Source organism: Lycium barbarum, chromosome 5, assembly GCF_019175385.1.
Source record: "Lycium barbarum isolate Lr01 chromosome 5, ASM1917538v2, whole genome shotgun sequence".
Taxonomy (NCBI): Eukaryota; Viridiplantae; Streptophyta; class Magnoliopsida; order Solanales; family Solanaceae; genus Lycium; species Lycium barbarum.
Window position 1 is genome coordinate 120379978 of NC_083341.1, and position 25440 is coordinate 120405417.

Below are 25440 nucleotides of genomic sequence, written 5' to 3' on the forward strand. Positions count from 1 at the left end.
TTCTCTATTCCCCTCTTTTCTAATATTTCTTGAAACTCTGCTTCTCTAGGTTGGGTTGTAAATGATGCAATGGTGTCTTACGAACATTAGACACAGATTATGAATTAACGGAATGAAGTTGTTGACTGGAAAAAAAAAATACCGTAATGTGTTCCGAATATTTTTCCATTATGTGAGTTATACCCGTATGAAGGAATACTTTGTTTAAACTAGAAATAAAAGGAATTTCCAAACAGGGTAAGGATAACGGTCAAATCTCTTGAGAAAGCGAACAAACATAACCACATGAGACAGAAGAAACTGTATATTTGAGTCTCACAAAATAAAAAACACGATTTCTACAGGAGTTTCTCTTCAATTTCTACATTGGGCTAAACTTTGAGAAAAACAACACTACAAGAAGAAGCAGGCCTAGCCTATTATCACCATTCACCACTTGTATTGCATGCTTAAGCCACTCCCCCGCTGGTTGCTGTCCTTATTATCTGGAACAAAGCTGGAATGGGAGAAAAAAAGATTAAATAAGCAAATAATAGCACAACAGAAAAACAAAGAAATATGCATGTGGAAACCTAGGTGACATGAAAGAGTACATGAACACAGGGATATAAAAGAACAGTATTCTCTCGAAGATAAACAAAAAAGGGCCAACCCACCTACTCCGGAGAACCTAGGTAACATGAAAGAATTATATATGTAAATGGACATGAAAGAAAAATATACTCTCTAATATGAACAAAGAAGGTTTTCATAAGGAAAAGGGGCCAACCTAACTACTCTATTGCTAGCAGCTATCATGCATTGTAAAATATTTAAACACATAGACCTTGTTAAGAGCCTGTTTGGATGGACTTAAAAAAAGCTGCTTATAAGCTAAAAACAGCTTATGAGTTAAAAAAAAAATAAGTTGGTGTAACCCAACTTATTTTTTTTGGCTTATAAGCTGTTTTAGATAAATTAAGCCAAACGGGCTAAATTATTTTTTTGGACTTATTTTAGCACAAAATGGCTTATAAGCTGGCTAGCCAAACACTCCAAAAAGCTGAAAATAGCTTATAAGCAACTTATAAGCCAATCCAAACGGGCTCTAAGATTCTAGACCTCTGATAAATGGTGGGATATAGATATCAAGATAAAGACACCTTAAATACTTGGAGTTCAATGCAATGCCTCAGATATGAAGTGGCAAAAAAATGGGAGACAAGATGATACGAAGATCTTACATGAGCCAATGACAACAAAGACGAAGAAACCAAGCAATATAGGGCCAACAGGATACTGGTTTCCTTTCTTTGCGGTGGTTTCAGGAACAGCTCCTCGCTTGGTGATGTTTTTCTCAAACCTCTCCACCTTCCTGTCAGCGAGACGTCTTGATGTAGTCTGTTCAAATACAACAAAACAAAGGAATGATTTACAGCAAAATCTTCTTGAAAGGAATGAAAAGAAGGCATAGCCAGCTTTCAACAAGCAACCAAGTTTCTAACCAAACAGGACAAGCATCAATCACTCTGGCAAGGAGCTCTAGTATTCAACATTCAGAACATCCATATTACAACTAAACTTAAACCACCCTCTGCTTCAACAGAGGGAGCCTCCCTTTAGTCGTAAAATAGCTATGACCTCCCTTTATAATTGTAATCCTAAATCAATGTTGTCCATTTTAAGGGAAAACCTCATCAAAACACCCTCCTTTGCTTAAATCAATCGTTCACAGGGGCAATTTTGAGATGAAAATTAGAGAAAAGAAAATGACCCCAAATATAAAGAACTTGACAATAGGAAACCTTTTTCAACGGAAAGGGGATTGCCATACTAGATCCAAGGGTTGAGCTGACACAATAGAAGGTTGGAGAAGAGCTGCTCCCTTTTAATCATTTGAGGGTAAATTTGGAAGTAAATTTGCACCTCTTGATGAAACCATGGTCATATAATGGTTTAAGTTGGTGGATTTGTGGGCATCCAGTGATAACATGTCAAACTACAACAGAGGTCTCATGTCCCAAAAGGTTCTTGTAATGACACTTTTAAACTAGAGTGGAGAAGGGAGGTCAAAGTTATTTACCCTATTTCAAGTCCTATGATATTGGATCTTATTACATACCAAAATAACATATTTAAAGGGAAAAAAATGTGCTGAGCAAATCGAAGCTTAATAGGAACATAAATCTCAAATAGAGTTGGTAAATTGCAACTTTGTCTAGCACTTTATATGGCACCTAATGCAACTATCTAACAACCCGGATGCTAATAGCCTAAACCAAAATTCTACACCTCTTTCGGATAAAATTAAAGGACTCCTAGCTAAAGCAGGGAATTTTAAGTCTTGGTATTACCAAAAACCAGCTCCCAGGCTCCTTGCAATATAGCATGGAAGCAATGCAAAAGAATATCGGTTCTATGCACACAAATAATTTTACAGGGCCGCTATCGAGTTCAACCCCAGGCGGTCTATACTCTCTAGGCAGGGGCAGTGTACTAATTTTGGGGCACGTGAACCCATAGTCTCTCCGTAAAACTAGGTATTTTATGTATATATTTTCTAAAATTGGTATAATATTATCCGTTGGAACCCATGCTACAAAAAGGTTAAATGGTGCACTTGGTTAAAGGTTAAGTTATTTAACTAGAGAACTAAGGATCAATCCCCATTTAATACATTTTATCCTTCCTTGGCGAACCCATGTTCTAGAAATCCTAGATTCGCCTCTGTCTCCAAGCCATTACATTTTCTTAATCATTGATTAATTATACATTAGATTTCACTCACAAGAACTGATTTAAGATAACTCCAGCCATTAATCTCAACGTACACTATTTGCTACTTATTTTAAGCAAAAGAATCTATTTACCAACAATTCTTCTAAATAAGAGATGAACGATAAACTCCAAGCCGAATTACGAGAACACGATAATTTAAAGGTAAGCTGTAATTCAGCTTCTAAATAAATACACCGAATAATTCCAAAGAATTTCCTGATTAAAAAAATTCCAAAGAAACTACATTGTAAACGGAAAGTTAAAAAAAAAAAAGACTTAATTTTACGAATTTCAAGAAATCATGAGCAAGAAGCAACGACATTGACATCAAATTCAACCCAAAAAAAAAAAAAAAGATAGTTGACATCAAAAACCAGAATTAATTCTTCATCAAAAACATGAAATAAATCATGTGAATCACAAAAATTAATCAAAATAATGAGCCAGGAACATCGACGTTGATACAAAACATATTGTTTTTAATAAAAAGGGCAATTACTCTAGATAATGAGCCAGACACATCGACATTGATACAAAACATATTTTTTTTTTTTAAAAAAAAAAAGTTAGAACAGATTGGAGTTTTTTATTACCATAATTGAAGAAAAATCCGGTGATCGCCGATAGATGAGAACACAAAAATTTGCAGAGAGAATTATTTATTTTTCTTCCTTTTTTCTGCCCCAATTTTATTTTGTCTTATTTATAGTTGGTGAAAAACTCGAGGACAGGAGGCACATGAAAAAGGGGTCACGCTCCTTCCATTAATTGGTGAGATGGGTTAGAAACCACGTAGCTTTGCTTACTTGGCAGCATATTATTGGGTTAATTGGACACGTCAGATTTATTCTGGGCTTATTAAAATAATAATGTTAGCTTTGTGTACTTGATCCACTAAATAATTGCCCTTCTTTTGGTGGCCTTTAAATTTTGTGTTTCATATTTGTGGTCTTTAATTATTATCCCTTAAACTGCTGGTATTAATCTTTGCCCTTCGAATTGCAACTGTGAGCTTCGCGTAGAAATCATGAGTTTCTTGATTCGAACTTTTGCTCAGATATAAAATTAAAAAAAAAAAGATTTTACCAAATGAGCAAATCATAATTTATAAATATGATTTATTCAAGCAATGAATAAATTTGAATGAAGAAAAAGAAGACATACACAGAGCAACACAGGACCAATGAAACAGAACATCCACATGTTCCATCATCCAACACAAAAGCAGGCTCAAGATAGAGTTGCAAGAATGAAGGAGATGAGATATTGAAATATCTTAAGGCGCCGCTTAATAAATCGCATATCTCCATTTTATTTTATTTTTTGTGAATAAATGCTTACAATTAAATATTATTGCAAATTTCAAATACACATATTTACAAAGATCCACTAGTAAAAAAAATCAACAATAGGAGTAACTAGTTATTCTTTAATATAACACTTTCACATGGTATGAATAATTTCTTCACGTCGAGCATAGGTTTTTTTTACAGAATATAAATTTATGGGTCAAATTTTAAGTTAAAAAAATTGTGAAATTACAACTTGAAATTTGAAATACTACATTTTGGAGAATTTGAGATTTGAAATTGAAGTTAAATTTTGTGTAAATTTCATATAACAAACACTGATTTTAAATCAAAACTTGAAACTAGGGTCCCAAATCTTATGACCAAATGCCTACGTAGGCAAAGTTAACTGACTTTTCTATGTTACAAATCATCTGCTATGGATTTGCTGCGGGGAAACTTTTACTCTGCTTCAATTTATATAGCGTAGATTAATGTTGTACGGAGTTTAAGAAAGAAAGAAGACTTTGAAGCTTGTGTATGAAACATTCCATGAGATCTCGGTGGCTATAAAAGCGTGGTACTAATAGTAAAATGGGAAGATTATAATCGGTTATTTTAAAAAATGAGTGTTATTCTTTTTGAAACGTATATAAAATGAAACAAAAGGAGCATAGTTATGATTCAAGTCCCTTCGCCATTTTTTTTTATTGCATAACCCTTTATGAGTAAGAGTATGGATGCTAACTTTTTAAGTCCCAGAGCAAATTTCTCTAGTCCAAAATAGATTCAGATGTGGTCAAGCGATCGGTTGAAAATTTTCATCCTTGGTTAATTTAAGAAGGGATGGGATGGCTCATCTGCTTCTCCAATAATTATCACAAAACTTCTCATTTATGTTGACCATATCATTATCACGAGAAATGATATGGAGAATATTACCAAGTAGAAAGAATTCTTGCATACCTCATTTAACATGAAGGACTTGGGGCGACTGGCATACTTTCTTCGACTTGATGTTCTATACTTGCATACTGGGATTATGCTTACACAATAAAAGAATGCTAGTGAGCTTATTGTAATAGTTAGTCTTACTTATGACAAGGTGGTATACACACCAACAGGTACATCTTTTGAAGTTAATTTCATGCATGGAGCACTGTTTGGTTGCTTGAAAAGTGAAGAACTACTAAAAAACAGGATTTGGCGACAGATGAATTTCGTAGCTAAACAGCAAAATCCGTCACTAATATGTCGTTAGGTATGAGAAATATAGCTACGGATTAACATCAAAATTCGTAGATAATTTCTGTTTTTTTAGTAGCGAAGATGATTAAACTCCATTAAAAGCAATTGAAGCTCGCTTGAGCTTGAGTTTGAAAATTCGGATTTTCAAAATTGAAAGTTATTTTGAGTGAGTGTTGTTGGAATAGATTGGGTACATATTAAGGAGTTTGAATCTCAATTTTGGAATGATTTGGTGGATATTTTAGGTGGTTCGAATTGAAATTTGAGATACGACTCGAAGGAAGAAGATGAAGTTTCTGCATGTATAATTGTTTCTCTTTCGTGTATCACTTGTGTACCCCCTATGTATCCACCGTACATCTTTGTATATTCATGTATACCTATTTGTGAAATACATGTGCGATACAGATATGCATTAACTCGGTTTCAACTACGAATTCAAACCAATTCAAATCACCTCCAATCTTTCTCAAATTTTATATATGTTCTCTTCTATGTATTTTCAACAAATTCCAACCTTACTCAATTATGATTTCTTTTTCCTAAAATTTTATAATGTGTGTATATCATTGATAACTTTTTATTGCCCAAAAATAGTTAAATGGCATTATATCACTATCACCTTGTTTGGCAGGTTGTTACCCATTGTATTGTATTGTATTGTATCGTTACCACCATTACAATGTTTGTTTTGATTGTTTTTTAGAAGCTATTATATGGTATTGTTAAGTTCCTTCCTTATGTAACAATGAAAAACTCCATTTTATGTAACAACCGATTTGGTGTTATTCCATTGTTATTTGTTACCTAATTTTTCTTTCCAATTATGTCCTTAATATATCATAATCCTATTTTACCCTTTACCCTATATTATTTAACTCACTATCTAACCCTACGTCTTCTTCATTCTTTTGTCTCCTGCTAGGTTTAAATTTTGCCTGCTCTCATTTTCTTGCGTTATCTCTATCTCCTTTTTTGAAAAGAAAACATTATCTCTGTCTTCTTCTACGTTTAGGTTTAAAAAAAGAAAGTTTTACTAATTTCAGTTAATCGTCAAATTCAAAGAAGTGCTATTTTGTTCGTTTATGGAAGCATGCCACGAGAAACGGAAAAGTTTTGGAATTGCAATGTCAGATTGGAAAAGTGCACAAACTGTTGCTTCTATATTGATTTATAATTGTTTTTAATATTAATAACACGTTTTTCATTAATTTTGTTAAAATTTACAAGAATTTAACCGCTTTTATATTTACAAGGCATAATTTGTGACAAATTAGTAGAAAGAATTTGTGTTAACTTACCTTTTTAGTAGTTATTGATAACTTTAATATTTATGATAGTTTAGAGCATTTTAGTAAACTTATCAGTTACAATACAACATGATACATTCTAATCAAGTTGTAGACAATAAAATTCGCGTCGATAAAATAATAATCAAGACAGAAAAATATTACAACAATCGTCATATTTGATTTCAATATGAGTGTTAAAATCTCTATGAATGCTCTGATTCGCCTTTTCAATAATAAACTCAAGGGCTTTTGAGCTTGATCTTGAACTTGATGGGTTTGATCTTGACTTGTACTTGAATTCAAGGGCTTTTGAGCCTGATCTTGAATCTGGTGGTCTTGATCTTGAACTTATGCTTGGATTCAGAGGCTTGAAGCTTGATCTTGAATCTTCGTCTTGATCTCTAGAATTTCTAGAGAAATACTTGAGTGCTTGAATGTTTTTAGCTTGTAGAGAAATCTGCAGCATTTGATCCACGAGCTCTCTCTGGCTTCTTGTTAGAATTTCTTGTACCTTTTCTGAATTATAAGACCCCTATTTATAGTTGTAGGATGAGGAGTTGTGATAAGGACAGACTCTTTTCGGCCAATCAGATTTAAGCTGACATGATAATATTTGATTGGCCGGAACATGTCACTTGTACACGTGGCGCATCTTCATTGGCCTTTGATTTGACTAGGCGTGCTGCATCATTTTGCCACATGGCATGACCCTATAGGCTCCTTTATTTGACTTGGCATGCCACGTCATTTGACACGTGGCACCAAGCTGGGCCTCTTGGAAAAGACTTCATCTTGGGCTTAACAAAATGGGCTCATCATTTATAGCCCAATTAAATGGGCTAGCCCAATGCATTTGAACATTTTTAATCAAATCCATATTTATTGGACTTAAACAATTAATCCAATTACATTAGTCCATAATTTATTTGGACTAATATATCTTGAATTTAATATAATTCAAATTATTGTACGGATCCCCCCGCGCTTCAAGACTAGGCTTTTAATTCACGTATGATAAAAAACAGATCACTATGGATCAATGCATACCACATCAAATAAACAATCTTGGTCTTGAATTAAACGTCCCACTTCAAATTTTTTCGTGGATGAATTAATCCGTGTTAGATTAATTAAGAGGAGGGTTGGCTTTTCCTTGCATCACAGCACAAGTATCCTTGAGTAAATAGAATAGAGCACGGCCTACCCGAATTTTCTTGTGAGTAGGAAACTTTACCGCCTTTAGCTCTTTCTAAGGGAATTTAGGATACCTAATTGGTACTGGACAATGATTCCCAATCCTATACCAATACTAACTCTTTAATAGTCGCCTCTATGACCTCTATAAATAGAGTATCCTCTTCCTTTATTCTACATCAATTGCCCGTCTTTGACAGGTAATCGTGTTCTTCTCCAACGTCTTCTTTTACTGCCTCGTTCTTTTCCTCTTTTTTTTTTTTTTTTTTTTAGGTCCAAAACTAATAAAGTTCACGAGGAATCAGCTTAAGGTGCGAGAGAATAATATTACCTCCTACATCTTAAGACTGACATGCGACATCCTTTTATTGATATATTCATGAAGCAATCGACTTAGGGTGCGAGAGAACAATGTTACCTCCGACATCACAAGCCCGATGTACCCTTTTATTAATATATCCATGAAGCCATCAGCTTAGGGTCCGAGAGATTAACATTGCCTCTGACACCTTGAGACTGACAAATAAAGATCCTTTGGACGATGTATGCAAGAAGCAATCAGCTTAGAGTGCGAGAGATTAACATTATGTTCGACACTTTGAGACTGACAAGTAAAGATCCTTTTGATGACGTATCCAAGAAGCAATCAGCTTAGAGTACGAGAGATTAATGTTATATCCGACACTTTGAGACTGAAAACTTGAGCTCCTTTTAATAATACATTCACAAAACAATCAGCTTAGGGTCCAAGAGGTTAACATTGCCACCGACACCTTAAGACTGACAAGTTTCCTGTACATACATTCGATCAACTTCAACCTTGTGATTAACCAAGCTTCTTTTGTTCATGCAGTTTGAAGAGATGGTTCACTTCATAGATTATACATCTCCGTCCTCCAAAAACAGGTATCTCAAATCAAAGTTGAAAATTGCGAGATCTTAACCAAGTTGCTGACTCATATTCCGCTGGTTGATTGGTATGCTGGTCTGTGGCCATCTTTGAGGAATGCTCTCCATATGCAAAATTGGACATCAGAACACATCCTAGGTTCTAATCGATTGTCAAAAATGTGGTCCCTTCATAATCCTAACCATCGCAAGTTGAACATTACGAGCGTCTTTCCTTGCTTAGGACGCCGAATAATTGAAGGACAGGTACATTAGGGATTCAAAACCATGGAAATTGACAGTGAATATCATCATACACCAGGATATTGGGAATGGGTTAAAGACGCACTTGGCAGAAGCCAACAAACTTTGCAGACAGCGAGAATATTTGAAGCTGTTTATGCTTCTCTATTCACCTATGATCGTAATTCAAACATATTGCAAGCATTCTTTGAAGCCTGGAGTCCAACGACAAATACATCGCTTACATCAGTTGGAGAGCTATCAATATCCCATGGGATTTGCACATCATTGGAGGTTTACCTATTGCTGGTTCCCCCTATGAAGAAGTAGTGCCCGAAGCTAAGGAGCTTATAGGTACCAATGAGAAGAATGAAAGGTTCATTCCTCAAACATATGAGTAGTTATTTGCAGCCTTTCAACATCTTCAAGAAGGGGAGATTCATCATCCAAGGGTGCCCTTGAGTAAGTGGATAAAGTTTTGGTGCAAAAGAGCTTTGAGATATGAGCCCACCACGGAAGGAGAAAAAATCTACTCGCTTGAAGTCAACATATAATCCAACTGGAGCTATACCTGGAGCAGCCGAATGAGAGTACAGACAAAGTAATGTTTTCTGAACTTGAAGTAGATCATGAACAAAGGGATGACACATATTTAGCAGCCTTCCCATCCTGTTGGTTGTGCGCCTTTGTATTTCCCTTTAAATATAGTGACTTCATTCGACCAGGGACTTTTAGAATGATGGCCATGATGGAAAATAAATGAGTAATTAGTCTTGCAGTCCCAGTCTGGTCGAACATTTACAATGGTTAAACCAAGATTTCCAAGTCATCGCAACTTGAGCATGTCAAACTCTCATTTGCCATTCATTATTTGTATAGCTGGCTTGCTTATTGCATCAAGACGCATTTTGCACTTCCTAACAGACCATCAGTTCCGTTAATGGTAGTATATTCTGGAGAAGGCGTTGCAATGTATTTTGACGGAGAGCATGCAAGAAAACGCATTCATCTGGGAGATAACGTTGCTTGGACTTCTACTACGCCGAATAGGTCCCATCCTTACCATTTTGTGGACAATGACAAGGAACCAGAGTTGGAGGTGAGTTACTTTATGAGCCTTCGTTTTAATTACCTTTCTTTGAGGATCAAAGACTCTTACATTTTTAAGCCATATAGTCTGCATCAATTCATCCGTCAGTTCGGGTTTTATCAAGACACTTCTGGCGTCTTGAAAAGTGACATTCGCAGTGCCTCATTAGCTGAAGGACTTAGATTCTCAAGAATTTTTGTGTCACATAAATCCATGTCGAAGGCAACTTTCCCTACCACTACGTCTAACATGAGAAAGGTTTTCTCGTCCGAGTATAAATCCTGGTGGGAAAAAGTGCATGGGAGATTTCTCGAAGACAACTTGCAATCGAATGTTGTAGGTCCTATTACTGACGTTCCTCAATAGCATAACGAAGAGGTCTTTACTGATAAACCTCCTGCTTTAAAGCTAAAGTAGTTTTGCTACACAAAAGCAAGGGACCTCTATGTGAAGACGTTTAAAAAGAGAAGATACATGCCCAGGCTCATCAAGCTTCTAAAATGCGACCACCACAAGATGGAAGTGATAGCAATCATGAAGATCGTTGTCGAAAGAAATTGAAACCATTCGTAGATAAGTTAGGAGACACTACTTCGTATGTGGTAGAAATTCATGATAGCGATAGCAGTTCTTCGAGGACTTTGACAACTGCTAAAGAGGTAATGATTTAAATTTCCTTGCTATCCCGTGATACTTGAATGAATTACTGATCGTTTATCGTTTCTAATCAGCCAAGCAATGTCGACATTTTGGTGACTTCCTACTAAATCAAGCCACAAGATAGCAGCGAATCTGTAGTAGGGCCATACTAGTGAGGATCATTTCCAACATCTAAATCAGAGCGAGAGGCCACTTCTATTCCTCATGGTGGGACTAAAGCAAAATTGGGATCAAATTCTCACAAACAACCAGCAACAACTATGACGGTTCGAAAGAATTTCATTTTGGAAGCCTGGACAAAGATCCAAGCTAAATATTCCAACCTTACTGTGGATTGTGCCTCTTCTCTTGAAGATGAGATCAAAGTGATTCTCGAGGAGATGGATGGAAAGGGTGTGGGTATTTTCTCTTTGAAGAAATTATTGAATTCTTTCTTTTAGTTTACCGCTTCCTATGACCAGGAACGATCAGCTCTTGTTAATAAGGCCGCAGAAGTCAAAAAATCAGAGTCATTTGTAAGAGCCAAGGAACATCTTGATCTTGTCTTAACTGAAAAAGATGAGAAGGCCAAAAATTTCGCTACTCGTCGATCTCTTAAGGAGGCAAAGAAGAAGGTGAAGAAGTTACGAGCCCTCCAAAATGCCACTGAGAAGGACGTTGAGGAGTTCAAATCTAAAGTCTCAGTTGATGAACATGAATACCGTAGATGTACTGATGTCTCGCAGACAACTGCAAATAATTCGGCCGACGTAGAAGAGAAGAGGCGATACTTAGAGGCGAACCTTCAAGACTTAGTCAATTATAAGTTCTGCTTAGATTAGCTTGCAGGAAACATTTTTTTCACTTGATCTCCTTTTGTTTTCCTGCATTTGATTAGTTGATGTTCTTGACAATAATAAAAGCTTCTTACATTTTGCTTTATACTGCAATTCTCGTTGATATCTCTTTGTGCGTCAGCATCAAGGATCATTTACTTGTTTCGTTGCACATTGCTGCTGTATTAGGCTTCACTTTCTCTTAAATGTTGTTTCTCACGTCTCAAAGTTCTTGTGGGTAGCTTTAAATGCTGACACGCTGATAGTTTCAGATTCGCGCGACTTCACCAAAAAATTTATATCTTAGTTTGGGTACTTCGAAATCACGAGCCGCCAAATTCTTAGGAAATTAGACTTCGAAATCTATCATATATCCAAAAATCAAAGTCAACAACCATCTGAATCATCCCAGATAAATTCGGGATGTCAGCTTTACATGCTGAAATGCCAATAGTTTCAGATTCGCCCAGTTTCGCCAAAAAATTCATATCTCGATATAGGAATGTTGAAATCATGAGCCACTAAAGGAAACTGGACTTCGAAATCTAAAATGTGTCCAAAAATCAAATACGGTACTGACACCTAGTCGGAGTCCTTGGACAATAAGTAAAATCAGCTGCGCACCCTAAAAGTTCTGAATAATTTTTATGAAAATTATTTGGGATAATCTTTCACCCCTTTAAATTGATAATGAGATTTTTCAGGATGTTTTGAGTTATGTGAAAATTAATTGGGGTTTTTATGACATTTAGGGAATATTTTATTGAAATTGATCAAAGGAAAAATAATTTTCAATAACTATTTACTTAATTGATTAAATCAAGGAAAATCATATTAAGGAGGTGATTTATTCTATTTATTGTCCGAGGTAACTTGAGTAACTAAAGGAATTGGCCACTTTACCCCTCAAACCTTGATTTTGTGTGTTTGCGTAGTTGTTTAATTAATATTATCTGGATAATTAATTTGGTAAATTATTGGGACCATTATCTGCAAAATAATTTTAAACAATTCATGTTTTAAAATTAATTAAGTCCTAATAGGCTAATAGTAGTTTTGTTTTTGAATATTTATCCTCAACCCTCCGTACATATAAAAGGGCAGCCCGGTGCACTAAGCTCCCGTTATGCGCGGGGTCCGGGGAAGGGCCGGACCACAAGGGTCTCCGTATATATATATATATATATATATATATATATATATATATATATATCCACAATGTATATTTGTATATACATGGTGTGTGTGTGTGTGTGTGTGTATATATATATATATATATATGGCCCATCGTTTTTTTTAAAAGGGACCAGGCCCAGTCCATAATGGACCAGACCGGGTCCACTAACGATTAAAGAGGGGAGAACGGATACTCCTCCGCCTCATTTTATTTCATACCCTAGGGGTCGTTATGCAAAGAGTAAAAGGGGGAGGCAGCTAGGGGTAAAACCCTAGCGCCACCCCGCTGCCACACTCCCCCCTCCCCCAACTTGTTTTGGTCATATCCCATCGCGTGTTTTGAATGTGTAACGTGAGAATGCTTCATCCTTCTCTCCACAAATTCCGGCCAAACAACCCCTAAAGGTACAAATTCGCCCATTTCTTTACAATTTCTGCCGATTGCAGTAGTGTTGAGGTGATTTGAGCCATTGATTTAATTTTTACTTTAAATCTAGGCTGTGTGTTGAAGTTTTGAAGTGAAGACTTGTGTAAATCCACAAGTCCCACATCGGGGTCTTTGAGTTCTAAGATGAGTTCTGGGTAGAACCCCATTTGTTCACAAAATGGGGGTTGGGGGGGGGGGGGGACTGAGAAAGGCTTAAAATTATGATTTTTTTGCAAAGTTTAAAGCTCCACAGTCATTTTTAAGCTTTAGCCGAAAGGTTTAAGTTTTCTTTAGCTCTAAAAATTTCTATATTTTATTTGGTTGTAGTGTTGGTGGCTGAGTTTGGCGTTGGAAGCATTGAAAGCATCTAAGTCCATTTCTTGCCCCGGTTGCACTTGCACAAGGTAAATATTTATTAGTTTATTGCTTTCCATTTAGATTTCTGTCTATGTTAGTGTTGTTTAATGTGATTAAGTGTCTTATGTGTGGTTTTAAAATGTAGTTCAAACTAATATGCTCGTTTGATGTGTGCATCATGAATCTTGTATTTTTGAATTATGATTAAGGGGTCTATTATATATCATGCTTGGCTTAATCCTGTGTGTTCCGTGTAACAGTGTTTGATTTAGAGGTTGGCTTAAGGTTATAGGGTCATTAAGTGATGTATTTGGCTTAAATTCTGGTCTATTACATTTGGAAGTATGTTTGGCTTACAGGTTAATTCAAAAAGGGCCTAAAGGTCTGTTAAGGGAGGTGTTTGATTTGGTTTCTTAGTAATCTATTTGATAGTGTGTTTGGTTTAAAGATTATTTAAAGGTTGAAGATTTGTTATGTATTAGACTTAGTCTGATCCTGTTGGTCCTACTTAGTCATGTGTTTGGTTGGAAGGTTGAAGATTTGTTATGTATTGGACTTAGTCTGATCCTGTTTGTCCTACTTAATCATGTGTTTGGTTTGAAGATTGAGGGTTTGTTGTGTACTCTGTCTGATTCTATTTGTCCTACTTGGTAATGTGTTTCGCTTTAAGGGTGTTTAATGGCTACAGGTGGATTAAGTAAGATATTGGCCTGATTCTTGTTTGTTCCATTTAGTAATATATTTGGTTGAAAGGTTGGTCTGAGGTTTTAAAACTTGGTATTTTTATATCACATTAGTAATATGTTGAGATAAAGGCTTTAAATAATGGTTCTGGGGGAGGGGTTTGAACTTGATCAAAGGGTATCCACTTAGTTTGCGTTTGTCTGATTGCTTTTTGCTTGCAGCAAACATTGGAACCTGTTGAACCAACCTCTGAGTAGAACCTGCAGAATATGTATGTGCTTGGGATGATTTTAAAAGGTCTAGGATACTGCCATAATAAACTGAATTCAGGGCAGCCTGGAGATGATCTTTGTTTGGTCCAAAATGGTCAATCAATTAGTTAAATAGGCTAAAACTATAATTGTTATGCTTGTTTCAACCTAGTAATGAGATGTATTTATTCTGAAAATGGCATTAAAAAGGAACTTTAAGGGATGGTAACTTGAGAGGAAATATGTGTGTATGTGTAAATCTGTTTTGGTCCACCATGTGTAGAAATGTCCATGAATGTGTATGTGTAAATCTGTTTTGGTCCACCATGTGTAGAAATGTCCATGAATGTGTTGTGTGTAAAAAATCTTGTTTTTTGAGACTAATCACCCAATTTATGATAATTATAAAGATAAGAGGCAAAAGGAGGAGGGGTAAGGGGAAATCTTGATACAAGTCTGCCCATCTTGTCTTTTTGTAGCTATCTTGGATACTTTTACTTTTTCTCTTGATGTTGTGAATTGAGTTCTTTAAAGGAATAAGTAAATAAGGCTAAGAAAGGGTTAAGGATAATGTCTCAAAACTTAGCTAAGGATAGAGTAATTGTGATTTGAGTCTGTTTCTACTTCTCTCTATGTGAATTGGTCCAAATAGAAGGAAAATGTGTGTTTCTTTGAGATGCAGTGTGGTATTAAGAGCAAAGATCCTTTCATGATTATAATCTTGGTTTGAAGTTGCATATGAACATTAGCTTGTTATTATTGTTAAAATGTTTATGGTGGGTATGTTCTTAGTGCATCATGTTTGAAACTTGGCAACAAAAGTCTTTAAAAGGTTGGACATAGTTTCATAAGTCAATTGTGGAAGTTGTGATAGAGTTAGGTTGTTTTGAACCTGCCTACAACCTTTAGTGTTGTCACTGGAAAATTAGGATGAGGCCATAAGATGGGGGGAAGAGTCTTAGGAGAGGAAAAGGTGAACCTGGGCATGAACTGGAGGTAGTGACCAGTAGAGCCCAGGATCCCTTTTTGTTGAAAGGAGACTCAAGAAAAGGAGATGGGGAGGTGATGATCCCACCCTGTCCTGTTTCCCTTTCAGGAGGCTGAGACTTTTTTTCTCATCTTTTTGACCTTCTCCTCATGATCCTGGGACACACAAGGGTCTTAGGTAGATTATAATAACTTAGCTATATCTAAAAAGGGAAGGGCGGGGGGAGTCGGTTACGATTTCTTGAAGTTATGTTTGGTTCAGTTTGGTTTTTCGGTTTTCAGTATTTATGCCTAGCCCTATTTGGAGCTATTACATCTTTTCTTAAACCTTCATGCTCGGGTACCTTTGTAGAACAATAGGCTTCAACTGTTCGTGCCTGAACACTCCCGGCGACGAATTTCATCTCGCAAGCTGCTCTATAATGTCGGTTGCACTCATAGGAGCACCCCTATGTTTTTTTCTTTCCCTCGTAAGCCTCTGCTACTTCCATAACATGGGCCTTTGATGTCAGCCGATGACTACTATGATTTATGGGTTTTTGACGAGTTCCAGAACCACGAGCGAGAAAACGGCATGGGAGAAAACATATATAACCAAAGCAGACAGGGTGACAAGATGTGACAACCAGAAGGAAACTAGGTGTTACCTGGGGCTGCACGACTCGGGCAGACTCTCTACCCGTGCGCGTGCCTATGTCTTTTTAGGAGGTATCAGAGCACAAAGAAAGGTATAGGTGAAATTTAGAACAGTCATTTCAATCTTTTTCTTCCAATTCTATGAAAGAAAAATCGCGAAAAATCTATCAATAAATGACGAACTCCATTATACAGATGATAGGACAGGGCTAAGGCAGTAATCATGACGGAGATTAGGCTTGGTGCTCACTTGTAGGAAGGTTCCCCGCTCTGAAGTCAAGTCTTTTTTGGAGCTCCTTCCAAAAAGGTTGGGATTAGACTTTCAATTGGATGTGTCCCGGTCAAATCGTTAACGACAGATCCCTGCAGACGTACTACTTTCAATCAAAACTTCTCTCTTTTACCTTCTTGATTGATAGATATTGAGGCCCAGGACTTGCTTCCTTATATTTGTTAAATTTACTCTTCGCCAACTACATCGGAAAATGCAAGAAACTTTAAATTGGATGTAGATAGCCTTTTCCATCTTTTCTTATTTCGATAGGCATCCCACCCTCACCTCAGTAGTTTAGAGTAGAAGGAGTGAAAACCACTTGACTGTAATTTTCCATGTTGCACTAAGTTACTTACGGATGTATGCATGCGGTCCGGGAACAATTTAGGCTCCTAATTTCCCTCTTTAGGCCCCGAATTTCCTTCTCTTGGTCCAAGGCCTTACCTCTCCATATGAGGTATCCCCCTTGCCCGCCATTTACCCTACATGGGACAGTTTCTATACTACAATCCAAGAAATGTCATCTCAATCGTGCCACCGATGCCGCTGGAAGAACCTCTAATTGCTTACCCAAAGTTCTTTAATCTCCTACTACCATGAGGCAACAGAGAATGAAGGATGGGATGAGAGAAATGAGTCATTGGTCTAACCTAATGATTCAGGAAGATGCTGATCAAGAAGAAACTGTCTCAGAAGAAAACAACATTGAAAAGGAGGATGAGATAGAGACTGGAACAGAAGCACCTTGTGAGGAAGCTGTATGGGTGGAGAGAATGGGAAAGTGTCTGATTTTGCATTTTCAATATCCATGTGAAGAGGCCCACTTGCCCACACCTCTTCCCCCCAGCGAAGCGCTAACGCTAGGGAGTAATGAACAAAACAAAAAGGATTTCCCATCAGCTTTCAAGTAGATGAAGAAGTTAAGGCTGGTGACATCAGCTATCGACTATTGGCCTTTGTGAAAGCTCCTCCTCAATATGTGGCTACTTCCAAGCCCACCTCCTGGTTGTCATCGCTCGATCATTTCCTTTTCCACTAAGTGATTGCTTAGGGACCTTAGCGTACGATCTGGGCTGTTTCCCTCTCGACTTTGGATCTTAGCACCCAAAAAATCTATCTGTACAAATGATCTAGGCCTGTATTCAGAGTTTCCCTGGGGTTGGTAAGGCGAAATGAGGCCACCCTAGCCCATTGAGTGCTCTACCATAAACCCGGAAATGAAAGGTTGTTCGTTCCCTTTAGTCAAGTAAATAAAGTAGGTCACGCAGAAACCTTCTTTCATGCTATAGCGTGCTTTTTAGTGCATTCATTGCTTTGAGGGATTGCTTGTGATAAGCAAAGAAGGAAGCAATGAGTTGGGCGCGTACGGGTTCCCGACCTTGATTTCTTTTTACCTGACAATTGAACCCTTGGGACCTTCTTCAACCCCAGGATGTGATGCGTCGACATTGAGGTGCCAAACGACTCCGTCGATAGGGCGACGAACATGGCTCAAGAGTGTCTATACAAAGACCCTCTCTTCTTCACTCAAAGAGGTAATGCGCCCTTTGTTTGAATGATACTTGAGCATAGAAGCTTCCATACTTGCATTTTTTATTATGAAAAAAGGTTCCCCCCTTTCTTGCCCAACTATTTCGGGTAGAGGCAAATCGGGAACCAACGGTGGGGCTTGATGTGCCATGAAATTATGGCACATTCGATACTTTTTGGCTATAAGTTATACTTGTTTTTAAGCAAGTTTTGGTCTTTTTGATGTGTTTGTGACATGTTGCAGATGTTTAGCGTATTTCGGGAGCAAGTCATGTAAATGGAGTAAAAAGTGTGCAAAGAAGATAAAACTAACTGCAAACTGATTTTACGGAATAACATACGGACCGTATAAAATTCACGATCCGTACAATCCAGCGTAGAAGCTTAACAGAAAGGGGTTAACCTTGAAGTGGAAGTACAGGAAGAAGTACGGACCGTATAATTTTTACGGCCCGTAAATCTCACCGTATGTTGAGTCCAGAAGCGTTTTAAAAGAGAAGAGGATTTACGGCAGATTTCACGGACCGTATAATATATACGGTCCGTAAAAGTGATCATGCTTCGAACAACTGGAGAGATTTCACGGAAGACTGGCACCAATTCTATGGACCGTATAAAATGTACGGTCCGTACATTTTTCTGTCGAGGACAATGTTGTAAATCCTATTTGTGCACAGCTTTGACTCTTATAAATACCTGATTTTAGGTCTCTTGTAGGGGCATCACTACAGAACTCAGTTTTACTTTCCCTAGCATTAGTTACTCATAATTTTGAATTCTTTTGGGGATTAAAAACAATTGCAAGTAAGTTCTCAAGTCCAAGTAATCAATTGTAAGCATTATGATTTCTATTATTTCCTATTGTTCTTCTTCTCCTATGAGTAGCTAAATTCCTTTACTAGGGTTGTGAACCCAATGATGGGTGTTTTGTGATTGAGTTTTGTGAATGATATACACATAATGGATTATTAGGGTTTAATTATTCTTCATTCTTCATTCATAATTAATGGTTGCAAACATTGATTAAAGCCATAAACCTTGATTTATTTGGGAAAATAATTAGGGTTGGTAAGAATAATTAACAAGAACTCAAAGTTTTAAACTTTGTTTAATAAATTCACTTAGGAATAAGAAGAATTTACTTGGCATGATTAATCGTTCTTCATGGTTACTTTCTTATATTTGGGAAAATCATAGAAAGACATAATCTTTATTTATTGGGAAATAGTAAAGATTCACAAAGAGATTAAGTGCATTCATATAATAATCCATTAGAAGTATATCAAGATCAATACCCATGATCATACACCCTATCTAACGGGGACACAACCTTAGTTTCTTTTACCATAAATTTCCACCAAAGCAATAGTTTAGCAATTAGTTATAGAAACAACCAACTTTTACACCAATTATCGGATTAAGACATTAGACCTAGAACTTAGCATCTACGACTTTAGTAACCTTTTCACACCATATTCCCTATGGGATTCGACCCCAACCTTGTTGGGTTACTATATTTGACAACGTCCGCGTTATACCATTAATAGGTGTAATTTGAGCGTATCAAATTTTGGCGCCGTTGCCGGGGAATACGGTTTTGAAATTACTAAATAGTGTTTGCTTTGATTAAAGTCTTTTGCTTATTCCATCACACCTTTTTTGCTACTATGTGTAAACCAGGTGAACATGAATCAAAATCAGCAGAATCAGCGTGCTGGTAATCAGGGGAATTGGTTGAACAATCAAGCGAATGAATCTGATGATGAGAATATTTTTGCTGAACTTGTTCAAGAGGAGGACTATGCATCTGCTATTGTTCAACCTCGAGTTGGAGCGGCTACTGTGAAAATTGACTCATCTCTTTACCAGCTGTTGAAACTTGAGGGGTACTTTCGGAACTCTACCGAGAATGACCCTCAACGTCATTTGCAGAATTTTGTAGATGTGTGTGCTAATCACATCCAGAACAATGTTCCACAAGATGCTATTCGGTTGAGGTTATTCAAGTATTCCATAGCTGGAGAGGCAAGAACATGGTTCGAGAAGCTGCCCCGAAACTCGATTACTTCATGGGCAGAGATGGTAGCTGTTTTTCTTACAAAGTGGTACCCCCCTAGCAAGAAGGCTGAGATTCGCGACAAGATATATGAATTCAAGCAGCGACCGGGGGAACAACTATATGAAGCCTGGGAGAGGTTCAAAGAGTATTTGCAGAAGAGCCCGAATCATGGTTTTCCGGAAAATATATTGATGGAGAAGTTTTACCGAGGGTTAGATCCAGTGACACAGTCAGTAGCTAACAATGCAGCTGATGGGTGTTTTATGAACAAGACCTTTCGACGAGTGACCACCATACTTGACAAGCTGACAACTCATAATCAGGCTTGGCACTCAAACAATGCTAATGTGGTGCCGTATGGTAGTGCTATGCTCCAGAATATAGTGAAGGAGAATCAAGACACCCAACAAACATTGGCAGAACTTGCAACAAATATTTCCTTACTGACAAAGAAGTTTGATGAATCTCAAATCAAAAAGGTAAATGTTTGTGAGGATGATGCAGTTTTGCCAAAAGGGATGTACCATGCTCAAGATGGTCCGTTCCTTGATGGGCCACCTATGCAGGTTGAGGATGCAAATTATGTGAATAACTCTCAAGGGGGTTATCAGAGATGAATTACCAAGGTGACTATCAGAATCAGAATCAATGGAGACCTCAGCAAGGTCAAGGTGCTTACAATAACTCAGGGAACTACAATAATAATTATGGTGGTGCGAATCAAGGGAGCTACAACAATAGCAACAATTTTGGGAACAAGAGTTCCAATCCTTATATACCACCGAAAGGGCAGTCAACAGAGCAGGGTAGTTCGAAAGTTGAAGCAATGCTTGAGAAGATTCTGGCCAATCAATCGAAGTCTGAAAGGACTTTATCTGGGCTGACAGAAACAATGGGTTCTCATACAGCGGCTATTCAGAAGCTTGAGTCGCAGATGAGGGATATTTCTAGAGAGCATCACCCTCCTAAAAAGGGAGGACTTCCAAGTGACACTATCCCAAATCCCAAGAATGGGGGAGGCGGTGTAAAAAATGTGTTTGCCATCACTACTAGAAGTGGTAAAACAATACAGGGAGTTGCTGAGAAGGAAATTGATCTTGAGCCGATAGATGAAGGGGATGAGTTGCAGTCTGAAGCACCCATTATTGCTGATGAGATTCCTACTGACAAGAAGGTTGCTGATGTTCCAGAGATGGTGAGAGAAGCTGATGACACAAGTAAGCAGGCTGTGAAAGGGGCTCTCCGCCCTTTGACACAGCTATTCAAATCCAAACCTCCCTTTCCTCAGAGGTTGGTAAAGAAGAAGGAATATGCTAAGTTTGAGAAGTTTTATGATCAGCTGAAGCAGTTATCTCTAAATTTTCCCTTTTTGGAAGCTGTCAAGGAGATGCCCGGTTTTGCAAAATATTTGAAAGATTTGCTGACCAAAAAGAAAATGATGCAGCATCAAACCGTGAGTTTGACTTAGACTGTGAGTTCCATCATTTCAACTACAACTGTGCAGAAAAAGGGAGATCCTGGGGCGTTCACCATTCCTTTTTCTATTGGGCACCATGATTTTGCTCGTGCTTTGTGTGATAATGGGGCGAGTATAAATTTGATGCCCCTTGCTATATATAAATAATCAGGTTTGGGGATACCAAGGCCGACTACAATGAGATTGCAGATGGCTGATAGGTCTATCAAAAGACCTGTTGGGGTGGTTGATGATGTAATTGTGCGGGTTGGTGATTTTATGTTGCCTGCTGATTTTGTTATTCTTGACTGTGCTCTTGATCGAGACATTCCTATAATTTTGGGGAGACCTTTCCTTGCTACATGGAGGGCTCTGATGGATTCGGAGAAAAATGAAATAAAGTTCCGAGTCAACAATGAAGAAGTGACCTTTCAGGCTAGCAAAGGGATGAAGTTACCAAGTGCTTACGAGAGTATTTCGGTAATTGATTCATTCGATGTTGTTGATGAAGCAGTAGAGTTCAAGATGGAAGAAGAGAGTTTGGGTGAGGCTTTAGCTGGTATTCTGATGAATTTTGATGCTGAAGACATGGAAGGCTATGAGGAGACAGTTAATTCACTTGTTGGGTTGGGCTCATATACATACCACCCAAAGAAGCTAAATCTTGATCTGGAAAATAGAACAAATCCTCCAGCAAAGCCTTCGATCATTGAGCCACCTAAGTTGGAGCTTAAGCAGCTCCGATCACACCTGAGATATGAGTTCCTTGGTCCGGACAGTACATTACCGGTGATTGTTTCAGCCTTATTGACTGAGGAGCAGAATTTGCAGCTGTTGGAGGTGTTGAGGGAGTATAGGCGTGCTATTGGTTGGACCATAGCAGACATTCGAGGTATTCCATCTGGGATTTGTGAGCACAAAATTCAGTTGGAGGAAGGTAGCAAACCAAGTGTATAGAATCAGAGGCGATTGAACGAAAATATGCAAGAGGTCGTTAGGAAAGAGATCATCAAATGGCTGGATGCAGGCGTGGTTTACCCGATTGCTGATAGTAAATGGGTGAGCCCGGTCCAATGTGTTCCTAAGAAGGGCGGCATCACTGTTGTGCCGAATGCAAAGAATGAGTTGATCCCGACCAGAACTGTCACCGGATAGAGAGTTTGCATGGAGTATTGCAAGCTCAATACAGCCACTTGCAAGGACCATTTCCCCATGCCCTTCATTGATCAGATGCTTGATAGGTTGGCAGGGCGTTCCTACTATTGTTTCCTTGATGGTTATTCGGGCTATAATCAGATCAACATCGAGTTGGAGGATCAGGAGAAGACCACATTTACTTGTCCTTATGGGACATTTGCATTCAACAGGATGTTGTTTGGTTTGTGTAATGCACCAGCCACTTTTCAGAGGTGCATGATGTCAATCTTCTCTGACATGGTAGAGGATTTCTTGGAGGTGTTCATGGATGAGTTTTCTGTGGTGGGTGATTCATTTGAAGATTGTCTTGGCCATCTGGGTCAAGTGCTAAAAAGGTGTGAGGAGACCAATCTGGTGCTAAACTGGGAGAAGTGCCATTTTATGGTGAAGGAAGGAATCGTCCTCGGTCACAAAATCTCTGAAAATTGAATCGAGGTCGATCAAGCAAAAATTGATGTGATTTCAAAACTTCCTCCACCTATCTCAGTCAAAGGTGTCCGAAGTTTCTTGGGACATGCTGGGTTCTACAGGCGTTTCATCAAAGATTTCTCCAAAGTTGCTAATCCATTGTGCAAGCTTCTTGAAAAAAAGGCTAAATTTGTGTTTGATGAGAAGTGCCAGAAGGCGTTTGAGGAGTTAAAAGAGCGTCTCACTACTGCTCCTATTATTGTTGCTCCTGACTGGTCCCTACCATTTGAACTGATGTGTGATGCTAGTGGTTTCGCAATAGGTGTTGTGCTTGGGCAGAGGCACAATAAAATTATGCACCCGATCTATTATGCTAGTAGAACACTGAATGCTGCACAGATGAATTACACAGTGACGGAGCAAGAGCTGCTTTCTATTGTGTTTGCTTTCGACAAATTTCAGGCCTACTTGTTGGGGTCCAAAGTTGTGGTTTATACTGATCATACAGCCTTGAGATACCTCATGGCAAAGAAGGAAGCAAAGCCGCGACTGATCAGATGGGTTCTATTGCTGCAAGAGTTTGATTTTGAGGTAAAGGACCGAAAGGGCACTGAAAACCAGGTGGCTGACCATCTCTCTCGGCTTGAAGAAGCTGGGAGACCTTCTGATGAGCTTGATATAGATGATGCTTTTCCAGATAAGAGGGTGTTGGCCGTGTCAAATGAGGTGGCCCCGTGGTATGCTGACATTGCCAATTATTTGGTAACAGGGATAGTTCCAGAAGATATCAAAGCCTACCAAAAGAAGAAATTCTTGCGGGATGCTCGACAGTACTACTGGGACGAGCCTTATTTGTTCCGAACATGTGCTGACAACATCATTCGGCGTTGTGTTCCGGAAAGTGAAGTGATGGCGATTCTAAAAGCATACCATTATTCTCCTGTTTGGGGTCATCATAGCGAAAATCGGACTGCAGCTAAGGTACTTGTGTGCGGCTATTACTGGCCGACTATTTTCCATGATGCTAACCTATTGGTGCGGTCCTGTGATCAATGTCAGAGGCAAGGGAATATCGGCAGAAGGCAAGAGGTGGAAGTGTTCGATGTCTGGGGGATTGACTTTATGGGACCTTTTGTGAGTTCTGGTGGCATGAAATACATCTTGGTAGCTGTGGACTACGTGTCAAAATGGGTAGAAGTAGTGGCTTACCTAATAATGAAGCCAAGAGTGTGATGGGGTTCCTCAAGAAGAACATATTTACTCGTTTTGGTACTCCGAGGGCTATAATCAGCGATGGTGGATCCCATTTTTGTAATAGATCTTTCGCGGGACTGATGGAGAAATATGGTGTAAAGCATAGGGTGGCAACGCCTTATCACGCTCAGACAAGTGGACAGGTTGAAGTGTCCAATAGGGAGATCAAAAGTATTCTAGCAACGACAGTGAATGCCAATAGAACTGATTGGGCCCGCAAGCTCGATGATGCTCTATGGGCATACCGGACTGCTTTCAAGACTCCAATTGGGACTTCACCCTTCAAGCTTGTATTCGGGAAAGCTTGTCACTTGCCGGTTGAACTTGAGCACAAAGCTTTGTGGGCGCTGAAGAAACTGAATATGGATTGGGAGGAAGCAACCAAGCTGCGGTTGTTTCAATTAAATGAGATGGATGAATTTCGGTACCAGGCATATGAGAGTGCAGCCCTTTATAAAGAAAGGATGAAGCATTACCATGACAAGAAGATTCTGAAGCGAGAGTTCTACAAGGGTGACTCTGTATTACTGTTTAACTCTCGGCTGAAGTTGCTACCGGGTAAGCTTAAATCCAGGTGGTCTGGTCCGTTTGAGGTGGTAGGTGCTTCACCCCATGGAGCGGTTGAATTGAAGTTCGGAGATGGTACTCGGACATTTAAGGTGAATGGGCAGAGATTGAAGCACTATCACAGAATGATTTCGGAGGATAGGATTGTTGATCGCTACAGGTTGAAACACCTCGGAACGAACAATGATCTGGTGTACCAAGATAAGGAGTGAATGGTCACCACCGTTGTGCCGCGACGTTAAATCAAGCGCTTCTTGGGAGGCAACCCAAGTGTAATAGCTATTTTTCGTTCTGTTGCTATTTTCAGCATATAGGGTAATGTTTGTTTTGGTGCAGGATGCAGAGATTAGACACTGGAGACGATCTACACCAGAATCTATGGTCCGTATAAAATATACGGTCCGTAGATGGAAGCGTAGATTAGGAAAAAGAAAGAAGAGAAAACATGGCTCTCTGTTAATGATCTATGCCAGAATCTACGGTCCGTATAAAATATACGGTACGTAGATGGAAGCGTAGAACATAAGTCTGGCAAGAGCTCTTTCTGTCCTTGATTTACGCCATAAAATACGGACCGTAGATTCTGGCGTGAACCAAGGATCGTCAGATCCTTTTACCGTCGCAGATCTACGGACAGATCTACGGCCCGTGAATATTGTACGGCCGTAGATTTCGAACTTAAGGGACCAGGTAAGTTCAAA

General features: G+C 38.5%; 1 protein-coding gene and 1 non-coding gene across 2 annotated transcripts; both read right to left on the reverse strand.

The window, feature by feature from the left end:
- Window positions 1-238: 238 nt before the first annotated feature.
- On the reverse strand, window positions 239-3508 carry LOC132641291 (uncharacterized). The gene is made up of 3 exons (XM_060358218.1): window positions 3351-3508; window positions 1224-1380; window positions 239-496 (listed from the first exon to the last, which is right to left on the reverse strand). Exons 1-3 carry the CDS (start codon window positions 3351-3353, stop codon window positions 450-452), a joined length of 207 nt encoding a protein of 68 aa, XP_060214201.1. The 5' UTR covers window positions 3354-3508; the 3' UTR covers window positions 239-449.
- Window positions 3509-19926: 16418 nt separating this feature from the next.
- Window positions 19927-20032, reverse strand: LOC132643057 (small nucleolar RNA R71). Its single transcript, XR_009583510.1, has one exon. It is a non-coding gene; the product is annotated as a small nucleolar RNA R71 (small nucleolar RNA).
- Between the last annotated feature and the right edge of the window lie 5408 nt (window positions 20033-25440).

Coding starts and splice junctions, on each gene's coding strand:
- LOC132641291 (XM_060358218.1), bottom strand. Junction 497..1,223: donor CTTTGTTGTCATTGGCTCAT/GTAAGATCTTCG, acceptor CTCCCATTCCAG/CTTTGTTCCAGATAATAAGG.